Source organism: Leucopleurus acutus (assembly GCF_964270905.1).
Source record: "Leucopleurus acutus genome assembly, chromosome: 5".
NCBI classification, from domain to species: domain Eukaryota; kingdom Metazoa; phylum Chordata; class Mammalia; order Artiodactyla; family Delphinidae; genus Leucopleurus; species Leucopleurus acutus.
In genome coordinates this window covers 120,416,915-120,429,325 of record NC_139147.1, presented here as the reverse complement: position 1 = coordinate 120,429,325, position 12,411 = coordinate 120,416,915, and the positions used below count along the sequence as shown (strand labels likewise).

At 40.8% G+C, this 12,411-nt stretch overlaps 1 protein-coding gene across 2 annotated transcripts in view; it reads right to left on the bottom strand.

The window, feature by feature from the left end:
* SLC9A9 (solute carrier family 9 member A9) overlaps positions 1-12,411 on the bottom strand; it is a gene marked incomplete at both ends in the record, with an annotated part of 539,820 nt that overhangs the window by 346,365 nt on the left and 181,044 nt on the right. For both annotated transcript variants that reach the window (XM_082840556.1, XM_082840557.1), the window contains one exon: positions 7,288-7,393. In XM_082840556.1, coding sequence (XP_082696682.1) covers positions 7,288-7,393 — 106 coding nt within the window. The remainder of the gene's footprint in view (positions 1-7,287; positions 7,394-12,411) is intronic.

Sequence of the window (12,411 nt, the reverse complement as noted above, 5' to 3'; positions counted from 1 at the left end):
TTTTTATTCTTTTTTTAAAAATTTTAATTTATTTATTTATTAAGTTTATTTATTGATTTATTTATTTTTTGGCTGCGTTGGGTCTTCATTGCTGCGCACAGGCTTTTCCCTAGTTGTGGCGAACGGGGGCTACTCTTCATTGCGGTGCACGGGCTTCTCATTGCGGTGGCTACCCTGTTGTGGAGCACGGGCTCTAGGCATGCGGGCTTCAGTAGTTGTGGCTCGTGGGCTCTAGAGCACAGGCTCAGTAGTTGTGGTGCACGGGCTTAGTTGCTCCGTAGCATGTGGGATCTTCCCCGACCAGGGCTCGAACCCGTGTCCCCTGCATTGGCAGGCGGATTTTTAACCACTGCGCCACCGGGGAAGTCCCAATATGGATTTCTTTTATTTATTTATTTTTGGCAGTTCAGTCTGTAGTGTGTGGTTTGAAATGAAGCAAAGCAAGTTCTGAGTTCCCGAGAAGCAGTGAGTAAACGTCAGATCTAATCTGAGAGGCAAGGGATTGGAGTCACAGGATAAAGTCAATGTCAATTCCCAGTAATCTGAACAGGGACATGAAAAGATAGGGTAGGGGAGATGCCAGAGTCATAGCCAGGAAACAGGAACCAGGGATCAGGAACAAGGAAAAGCAAACAAGGCCACAGCAGCAGGCAGGGGTGTGGGCAGCAAACACTGGGCGTTCTGAGCTATGCTGGAGGTCAGCTGAGTTTTGCCTCCCAGTAGCTTCTTAAAGATGCCAGGACGCTGTCCCATTCCTGCTAGGTGGTGCCACCTGGTGTCCAAAAAATGAAGTTGGCTTGGATTGACTGTTAGGGCAAGGAGTCCTTAAGCAGAAAGGACCATAATTCTTTTTTTTTTTTTCTAATTATGTATCCCAGCAGTATCTAGACAGGCATCAAAATAAATGTATTTTATACTGATTATCAGTTTCCAAGGCAAATATCAAAGTGACTTACCCTCAGAAAGATGTGTCAAGATATAAGAAATTTGTTTTTAAGTTAAGCAGATTCATGAGAAATATTATACTTTCCAGTGGTAATAACACTTTTGGTTCATTCTCATCAAAAGGAGACATCTCCTTATCACCTCTATGTTTACAGCTATGGGTAAAAAGGGAGAAGTAGCGCTAGTGAGGATAACTAATAAGGCGTTTCATATATTTAGAAGAAGCAGTATGAAGAATATTAAACATCCATCCTCTGGAATGTATTTTAATGAGAGGATTAGTAAAATGTCCCCACCTGTGTTTGAAAGGTTGAGAAACTTCCAGATAATTAGCTGCATGTCATGGTGGATGGAGAAAAGTATGTCTTTCGTTCAAGGAGCTTGTAATCTACTTAGAGATGATGGCACCAAGAGAAATAATAGATTTCCTTAACGAAATATGTTTAGAACCAATCCCTACATAGCTATTTTCTGGGATAATTTATAGAGCAAGTTTTTGTTGCACATATTAAATCCTGCTTTAGCTATCGTTTGCCTCGTTTCGGTGAGGAGCTGTTGAGAGTAGGGATGAGTGACTGTGCCCATCCATCTACATTACCAATGCTCAGCATAGAGTCCGGCACATACAGGTCCTCAGTACATTTTTGTCAAATGGCTGGATGACATCTCAAGGTTCCTGTTAGTCACATGGTACTTGGAGTCTCACAGCCATCCCATTAATTTCCATGTTAAATTTCCCTTAAGATGCATGGACTATAAGAAATGTGGTCTTTCAAAATGTCACTCACTCTTAAGTGCCAAGCATTCACCAGTATCACACTTGAAATGACATTTTCTAGTAAGAGCCTCTAAGCAGCATAACACTCTTATTTAAAATGAGAAAATGGTGTCCATTTCTCCATCTCTTTCAATAATCTATATTAAATTTCCTTGTAAGCATTTGCTTAACAGAAAATAAAGGCACCTAGTACGTGTTTATTATCATCCAAGAGCCAGCTGTTTAATGAGGTTCTTATTTTATCTCTAAGAAAATCTGGAGGCATTTGTATACTGTGGAATTATTTTACAAGAAGATGTTTCAGTACAATACTGGCAATATTTCAGTTTTGCAGATAAATGGCTGAGAACAAATCATCATCCTCTTTCTCATCTTTCATGGGTAGAAAAAAATTTCAAACTTAAACCTCTGTAGAATCTGCATTTAAATGAAGATTGCCAATTATCAAGTATGTTAATGGGGGATTCTTTGGACCAGAGTCGATCATAAGTAGTTTAATCTATTTCCAATACATATATACAAGTAAACATAAGAAATTAAAAATTACCTGTGATCCCACCTAACACTCTGATTTTGTATATAAATAATGTGTTCTAATTATACACCCACATGCATACACACACATGAATTTGGCTGTGATTTTTTTTAACCAAAATAGATCTTAAGAGTATACACCATTTAACATTTTTCCTATTTTCTTAAAAAATACATTGTGAATATCTTTTAACATCAACACTCCTTTTCTATCATTTTTCAAATGTCTGCATAGGATTTCATGATCTTAATATATTATAATTTACTCAACCAACTAGTAACATTTATGGTTTTATTTCTTCCGATGGCTGCCCCGTGACTCTAAATAATATGTATATACTTCCATTTCTTGATTTATCAACTCCACACATATATATTCATTTCTTACTGTGAGAGATGTGACATTTTAGGTAACTTAGCCCTGCCTTTCTCTCTCTCCTCCTCCAATTAACTTCCACAAGTAGTATCAATTTTGGTTGTGAGTACCTGTATAACTTTAAGTAATATACTTCAACCTCTAGTTCTTTAGACAGTGTACCTTAACTAAGTGGCTCATTCTTAATGGGGGAAATCACATGTAAAAATGGTTATTCCTTGGATCGTAAAATGCCATATTTATGAAGGAATGCTTCACTAGAAGCAGGTCTATCTTTAGTCATAACAATGAAACCAGAGAGATCTGTGTAAGTACAATGAAAGATATTGATATACGTGACTATATAAATTATAATAAATATATATTTATAAGCATAGATTATGTAGATTATATAGATTATAGAGCCTTTCCAAATATATTGCTTTATTTATTGCCCAGAATAATTTTGTAATGTATACAGAACAACTATTCTTACATATTATAGGTAAGGAAACAAGCATGAAGAGTTTATGGCCATTTGAAGTCACTGTCGTGGTCTTTTAGGTTCTGTTCTGTTTTGTTTTGGTTCCGACCAGCATCCACTTTTCCTTTTCTGTGGCAGTATTACTCTGAGCAAGAATCCCATCTTTCCCCAGTCTCAGTTCATGTGCTTCCAAGTAAAACCAATTACTGCCCTGAATTTATGAACAATGTGACTTAGACCTGAGACAGTAAAGGAAGCACATTTCCCTGGCCACAAGTGGGTCTGGAATAGCGTCAGAATCTATAAGGTGTACTAAGATTTATGTTGGGAATAATGGGACAAAGATTCTCGCTCTAACCTCCTGAAGAAAGATGCAGCCCTGGGACTCGCTGGCAACTATCTAGTGACCGGGTGAGGGAGATAACCCTGAAGAAGCTGAGCGAGGTGAGAGTTCAGCTCATTTCACTGGATCCTTTCCTGAGCCATTCTACTCCTGCTGTTCAGTTACATCAGCCAACACAGACTCCCCTTGTGTTCACTCCAGTTTGGGTGGATTTCATGTCAACTGTAATAATTGTAGAGTTAACTCGTGACAATCCTGACACCACCACTTTTGACTTCAACCTAGGGCTCTTTCTACCCTACCATGGTGCCTCTGAAAGTAATGTCTTTGTTCAGGATTCAAGAACACACACCTTTCAAGATGTCTTCATTATATCTTTTGCCTGCCTTCACAGTCTATTACACAATCTTTAGAAGTGCAAATCCTTCACATGGAATTCATTCATGAACAAATACACACACATATTTGGGTATGACATTCCCCATATACTTGAAATAATAGCATGGATCAGAGAAAAGCTAAATTCAAAACTTTTTTGTTAAATAAAGTTACTTTTATCTTAAGATAATTCTGGATCATTTTAAGCCTTAGGGACACCACCCACCACATGCCACTGTGTACAAGAGTTATGGTCATCAAATTCAGTGATAAATTAGTTGTCTGAAATTCAGAGCACATTTAACCTAAGAAAAAGTATTATAATTAGTTCGCTTCTTAGATTAGCACAGAAAAGTTGATTTAATCTAAAATGTGGCTAAATTACTTTGTATTTGAATGAGGAATACTAGAGCACATTACTGTCAAAAAACTAACAATAAAACTTTTTTAAATACTAAGAGGATGGTTCTTAAGCAAGGAGATTAGCTTGTAGAAGATGGAAAGACAAATGAAAGTGTGTGGCTATTCCAAAGAGGCTCTGCAGTCACTGCCAAGGCCATAGTGGCTGATGATTTAGGTCATTTACTGTACTTGATTTCACATTAAAATGTGTCTTTTCCTTTCCATGGTACAATAAAAGCTCTACCTTTATTCTTGAACTTCAAAACCACACGAAGATGGAACTGAGAAAGGGAAAATACAGAGGAGGTTTTCATTGTCTCTTTTAATATACGATTCAAGTGCAAAGTCTCCATCTTCAGAAAGTTACTATCTAGAAAAGCAAATACACGTGTAAAGCCAAGATTTCATGGCTGAGCTAGCAAGGAATCGGTGGGGGCACATACGGAGGTGGAGGAGGGACTTTAGCATGTGAGCTAGTGGTCCCCAGAGGAGGAGACTGAGGTACATGGTGAAAGACTTGATGGGGCAGATGCAGGACCTGGGAAGAGAGAGCTTTGCGTCTGTGAAGAAAGGCATGAGGCTATAAGCCAGAGAGATGTGTCTGGCTACTATGTGAAGTTAGAGTGAAGGAAGAGAAAAATGGAGAGACAAATGTTTGAACTCCTGGTCTGAAAGTCATGGAAAACTGTTAAATAGGGTTCTTCCATGGGAACTAGAAGATAGTTGGAAGATAGTTGGGGATGCAGCATTAAAGGAGAGGGAATGTGTGTGTAAGTAGATGTATAAAAAGAGATTGTCACATCACACAGGGAGATCAGCTCGGTGCTTTGTGACCACCTAGAGGGGTGGGATAGGGAGGGTGGGAGGGAGACATAAGAGGGAGGAGATATATGCATATGTATAGCTGATTCACTTTGTTATACAGCAGAGCTAACACAACAATGTAAAACAATTATACTCCAATAAAGATGTGAAAAAAAAAAAGAGATTGTCATACGTGCTGCAAACTAAGTTTAAGAAGCAAGTGAGAAAAGTGAAGAGTGAAACACATGGAGGATTGTGTAAGGTGAAAGAAGAAATGGTCAACAGACGGCACAGCGGGACAGAGAGTCTAGACCCAGGGTAACCTAGTTACAGGAGGCCCTCCGTATTCGCGGGTTCCTCATCGAACAACCCGAGGTTTAGTTAGTTGACTCAGCAGACATGGGGCCCACGGATAGAGAGGGCTGACTGTACTATGCCATTTCATATAAGGGACTTGAGCACCTGTGGATTTTGGTATCCACAGGGGGCCTGGAACCCATTCCCTGTGGATACAGAGGGACAGCTGTACATTAACGCTAAGTAGAGCTCCTGGAAGAGGCTAGTGGAGTCCAAATGCACCAGGGGGAAGAACGAGCTTGCAGGTTTGAATGTGTGGAAGTTTCCGTGTCAAGTATTCCTAATTTAGAATTATCTTTATTTTAAAGTTGAAACTCACTGGGGTCACTCTGCACAATACCTGAAATGCCAAAGCTGGGAAGCACAAGATTTCAGCTAGACTGGCAAGTGTCTGGTGCCTAGAAAGGAAAGGATCTTGCCATGGTGGGAAACACATTTTATTAAGACATGCAACGCACAGATAGGGGAGTAGAAGAGGCGCTACCAGTAATAACCACATACTGACCTGGGGAGATCTTAAACGGACTGTTTCAAATGCCCCCCAGGCTTGTGCTCAACAGTGTCAACATTCATCCTTGGAGTCTGCATTTTGAATGGAAAACTACTGTGCACGGTAGTGCTGAAAGTAGAAAGGCCAAACCTTTCCTTGGCTGTAGCTGCATGATTCTTTCCCAAGGCTCATTTGTGCTTTAGTCGTTTTGCTTTGCTTGGCCTTTTTACAACATGGCAGCTCAGGAAGTGAAGATGAGGGACTCAGCAGATTTTTAAAAATTTTTCCTCCAAATGTTCCTTTAATACTAGTATATCTTGGACAAAGATCCCTGATGTTTTAATTAATTGTTCTTGGTGTTTCTTTAAAAGCATCCTTTGGCATTTGTGAATCTGCCACGGCTTTTGCTCTTAATTTGCACTCACTGGTATTTTCCTTTAATGCAGGAGAGGCACTTCTCAGTAGCCAGGTAAAATATAAGTTTTTTTGGAGACTCTTTCTTGAAAGTTGCTGAATTCAGTGGTAACTTTAGGGTGGCAGCCTTAAGAAATGTCAGCTGGCAAAAAAAAAGAATAGTGCTGCCCTGTTGTTTCCTACTCCCCTCTGGGCGATCTGACTTTTAAAAATCCTTTGTTACTTTGCAATACATTTTCAAATGCATTTGAAGTAATTAAAACCCTGAACTGAATCTTGTTGTCACATTTAATTATTAGATAGCTACCTTCCTCTAGGGTATCTGACTGCTGCCCAAAATGTTGGTCTTAATCTAAAACCAAGAAGAGACCTCTGACATAGTGAAAGCCACCAAAGTGTCATTTATTAAATATAAATGGTAAGCATCTAAAGGGGAAAAGATGAAGGGAAAATTACATTAACTCTTAGCAGACAAAGCTCCATCATTTTGACTTGTCACGTGATGATTTTAAAATGTGTGTGTTTCTATAATGTGTTACATTTGCACTGATAAATAAAGAAATTCTGACTCTCAACTTCTATCTCCAATTTGCCAAAATTAGTATAAATACAACGGTTTCTATTAGTCTATTATCTGGAAAGTGACTTAAGGAAAAAAATTAAATGATATTGATTTGAAATGAAGAAAGCTTATTTATGTGCATTCTAGGAAGCCTAAGTGAATCAGCTAAATACATACACCGAGAAAAAAAATGTTACCCTTTGAGTAGTATCTTGTAATAAGCTGGAAACATGAAGCTTATTAAGGTGTTAGAAATTAAGTGGCTAATGAAATGTTCCTACTCTTGGCGCTCTTCTGTGATAATAATTCCTTAAAAGTTAGAAATTGACTGTATCTCTATGACATAACAGAAAAGACACTCTTAAAGCCACTAGGAATTATCACCAAGTAGAAGCATATTTTACATGGTCAGAGAAGCACAGGCCAAGTTCTGGTACTTACTATGTAAGGACTATGGCAACTGCATCATTCAACACACTCTCCCCAAACAAGAGTGTGTACAGGTCGGGGTCGACATGCAGTTCATGGAAAATGGCCAACACCGTCACTAGGGAAGACACACAGATACGCAGAGTTAGCTGGGACGTAGCCAGGGACTTGTCCTTGGTTGTGGTCACCTGTATAAAGCACTCATTAAATGTTCATCTTCTCAAATCCATCACTATACACGCACCGAACCTTTAATCAAAGAACACTCTGACTGTTCACTTCCCTGCTTAGAGATTTCTCTGGGCTCGCTCCTCCCTGCTTACAAGAGAGTGTCTGAGCTCCTTGGTACGAGTCTTCTATAATCTTCATGCTCTTTACCTTCCAGTATCTCTTCCTGCACCACTCCCACCCCCTAACCACCCTTTGCTGCCTCCCTCAAGCCACAAGGAACTTGCCATAATTTCCCAAACTCGTGTCATTTTTTAATTACCTTGGCATTTTGATTCACTTTACCAGAGCAGCTTTTGTTTCCCATCCAAGTGCTACTGTTCCCCTCCTTCCTTAAATACATAAACACAGACACACACAGGCACACACACACGCATACACACACACACACACACACACTTCTTGCTCCCCAAAAAAACCAAACCAAACCAAAACAAAAAACCTTTATTCAATCTTTAAAAGCCTTTCAAATTTCCCCTCCACACCCCTGATCCCTCAGCAAAGACCTGGGTCACTCCTGTTTGATGCATGAACGACTAAGTGAATGAATGAATGAATGTTGTTGCAGCGACTTATTCCTGTGAAGGGAGAGGTAGTCGGCACCTGGCTCTCATTCTCTCGAGATCACACTCATCCATAAAGATGGACTCAATGTTCCTAAAAGCAAGACCTAAGGATTCATTTTTGGCAGCCTGCTGCATGGCTACTATCTACCTCATATCTGTATGGAGCCTTTGGGAGTACACCAGGGCAGTAAATAATCACACACTGATTAGCTGTGGTCATCAAAACTATTCAGTGTCTTGATACTTGAAGCAGTCATGCAAAGTGTGAACAGCAATCATTAGGAAAATGATCCATTGAGTTGACTGCCAAAGGGGAAAAGAGGGTGGTTGAAAATGACACTGATGGTAAATTTTTAAGGCAGAGTGGGCATTTTCATTTCTGCTCTTTCTTTTCCTATTTCATGGGCCGTGAGGTTAGGAACTGTGTTGTATAAAAGAGTGCTGGGGGGAGAAAAAGCTGAGTTGGACTGTTTTGTAAGTAGAATCAAGAAGTTTGGCACTCGTCCTGCTATAATGGAAGGGTTTTAGTCAGACAATGACACAATCTGATTTAAACTTCAGAACTTAAGTTCAGGCAGCAGGGCAGAGGGCAGAATGGACGTGTGGCTAGAAGCTTTCCCAAATGTTCTGGCAAGAGATGAGTTGTCCCAAGCCAGGAAGAGTCCTAGATTCAGTCTCCTAAATTCTTGCACATCCTGCTCTGCCCTGAACATCCACCACCCTGGGTTCTGATAGGTCAGGGACCACCGTGCTCTGCATTTTACTTACTCGTTGGTTCTCATCTTCCCTCTGTGTCACTAGCCCTTAGCACGGTGCTAGAATATAGTAAGCCTTTAGGGAGTGAATGAATAAAAGACAATGTCAGGGAGGATAGAGCAGAGGGGACAATACCCACAAGATATTTGGGATGCAGAATTGGTGGGTCTTGGTGCTTGAGAGACAGCAAGGAGTGATCTTGGTTTCAACCCTGGGCAGTTGGTAGATGGGCTGCATAAGAGAAATGAGTTTGTAGACAGCGGCATTTTGTAAGTTTGGTTTTTGACATGTTGACTTAAATAGCCAGGTAGAATTTCCAAAGGAGATTTCAATAAGAAAGCTGGAAATAAAAGGCTGTAAGCTGAGTTGGACAGAGTTAAAGCAGAAGAAAGATTTTAAGTGTTATAAGCATGTAGATGGAACATAAAGCCACAGGAGTGGCTGAGATTGCCTGGGCAAAGTATATAGAAAGAGAAGAGAGTTCATGAGAGATCCTTGGGGAACACTTACAGCTAAGGGGTACGTGGAGAAAAAGAAGCATGAAACATACACGTGGGATATTTGCCAAACCTGACCCTAAGCATGAACAAGTTGGCTGAAAACCATGTTCATCATGCATAGAGTTTTATTTACTAAAAATTATCCTAGGGAAAGGAGAATTGAATTCAACAACTAGCTCTGAGGTAAAGAGACAACAGATATAAAATGTCATGAATTGGCATGACAATTAGCCAGCTCCCATTTTACTAGGCATAGAGTCAATTTCATTATTCTAGCTGAGTAGATCCTTAATCACGATAGGCAGAACGGCAGAGATGTCCTCTCTACTAGCATGTAGCTGTTCACATTTGCCACCACCCCTAGCCTTTGCAGGCGGTCGTAGGAGGGGCTAACAATTACCTCTGCTAAGTGACCTCTGTCTACTGCTAGGATAGTCAAGACCCTGCATCTAATCAAAACAAAGAGACTTCCATTGGGGGTTTTAATTAGCAACATTTTCCTTTTGCTAGGTTTTTGTGGAATAAAAGTAATTTTTAAATTAGAAAATTCTATCATGGAAGTTCTATTGAATATTGGATGTTGTTTTATCGTGATTGTTGATTTTCCAAGCTTTGAAGATGACTCCCAGACACACAGGTTTCCTAGGCTCACAAATAGGGATGTAAGGCCCAGGGTTTCTTTCCCCACATCCCCAGTTACGAAGTCCACCCTGGGCTGGGATGGACTCTGCACCTTTCCAGTGAGAGCTCTGGGCCTTAGAAGGGAAAGGCTCTTAACTGAATATCCAGTTTTGTTCAAAACTGTTCTGACATTCCCACAATTCCTTTTTTTTTTTTTTTTTTTTTTTTTTTTGTGGTACGCGGGCCTCTCACTGTTGTGGCCTCTCCCGTTGCGGAGCACAGGCTCCGGACGCGCAGGCTCAGTGGCCATGGCTCACGGGCCCAGCCGCTCCGCGGCATGTGGGATCTGCCCGGACCAGGGCACGAACCAGTGTCCCCTGCATCGGCAGGCGGACTCTCAACCACTGCGCCACCAGGGAAGCCCCCACAATTCCTTTTGCACAAAGAACTGAACTCCACTTCATAAACGTTATCCCACACAAGAGAGAAAGCTATTACTCTGTGCATTCCTATTTACCCTGTGAAGAAATGGAACGGCTTGGAAACAGAGCCAGGCAGTGTGTCCTACAAGAGGAAGTATTTGCTGGGACCACAAATGAGTTGAATAGGTGAGTCAGGAAATTAGCCGCCCACTCTCGCTGCTAAGCTTAGAGCTTTTAAAAAACACATTTAATTAGCTCGTTGGCAGGGCTCAATCTCACACACAATGTCCAAGACTCTGTGTCACCTTCCCAGGAGAGAATCTCTTGGAACAGCTGTGGACATGCTCACACAAGCTCTGCCCACGTGTTGCTGGGTTTGTAAGGACAACCTAGGTCCGAGGCTGGGCTGAAAAGCAATGCATAGTTAGATGAGCCTTCTTGTGACAGTATGAGGAGAACATTCTAGACCCCATGTGGATAAGAAGGGGAGAAGACACAATCCAATTTCTTAAGCCTCTGATTTTATCAGGGGATTCAGTCATATTTGCCTTTGTCATGCTGTAGTTGCACCCATCGCTTAGTGATGGGTTGGAAGCTCCGCTTGGGGCTCAGGACCCCTCCCCAACACATCCTCTTTCTACTTGACTTTTTAGCTGGAGAAATATCCGCTTTGTCTCCCAAATTGGTAGTAAGGAATAAAAGCACACATAACTTTATGCCCAAACACACATACACACACACACACACACACACACAACTACCCCCAGGTAAGAGCAGCGGATGGTTGAGAAATGTCACTGACTCACTGGAGATATCTGAGAAAATAGTTTCAGAAATCAAACAGCGAGAGGTCTTGGGGGAATGAATGAGGCAGTGGAGTGGACGACACTTCTGAGAAGCTGGTGATCGAGTGAAGCCTATGGAGCAGAAAGCCAAGAGAGGCTTTCTCTTCAATTTCTAAATTACAGGTTGAGCAGAATAAGCGGATAAAGAAGTTGAAGAGAGAGGAAAAAGAGGGGAACCCCTTGAAAGCATTGAAACTATTATTTTCTCATCTCAAGTGTAATAACCATACCTGGAGATAAAAATTCAGATAATGACTGGCTGACCCCATCAGTACCTCAGTGTGTTGACTCTTAAATGATGTTTTGCTTTTTTTTTTTTTTTTTACTGCTAGCTTTTGAACTGACCTCTTTCCTAATGCTCTTTCAGTCACTTTTAAGTCTTCAGGGTGATTTAGTGACAGTCCCTTCCCTAGAATCTCCATTAGCAGCTCTCTGACCCATATTTTCTTGGTGTTTTACAAGGAATTTAAATTTCAAATGATATGGGTCTATGGACAACATCACACAGCAGTTCCTACCCCTGTTGCTCTAAGTCATCACTGAGCCTTGTCAAAATGCTGGCTTTCCCTGGAGAGTGCTCTCTGTGGTTTTCTGTGCAAATCAGTATGTGTGACACTTGTCCCTGACACATGGAGAATCAAAAATGTCTCTGGCCTGTGCAGCTGAACCATGTCAGGCCTGACAGGTGGAGAACCCTGGTAGTCTCATAAATAAGGTAGCATTTTTGCATTTCCACAAGTGATTATTGGGGAAATGTGGGATTTCTTGTAACTCATGTGATTCCTATAGAAGAAATTCTCCTGTAACTCTTCCCACTTTTCTGAAATATTATACAGAGTGAGATTTCAAGGAGAGGCTTCCAAAAAAGTTGAGGTATCCTAGTACAGGCTCGAATACTGGAATTATTTTGAGCCTAAACCTTCTCAGTGAAGCCTTGGCAGCAGAATCAGTGCATGTACTGGTTTGGCCAGTCAAGCTTTGCCAATCATATCCTAGAATTACAACTAGAAAACCTAACCCTTCTGAAATAAGTCAGAGAAACTATGCCAGATCTAGAAAGCTAACCACTAGATTTACTTCTTTGAGGTTATTCTAAATCAGAAGGTACACAAATCATCATGGAAGATTTAACCCTAAAACGCTGCAATTTTATTTTGGCCATCAATAGGATATGCTATTTTGGTACCGAGTTAGTAGT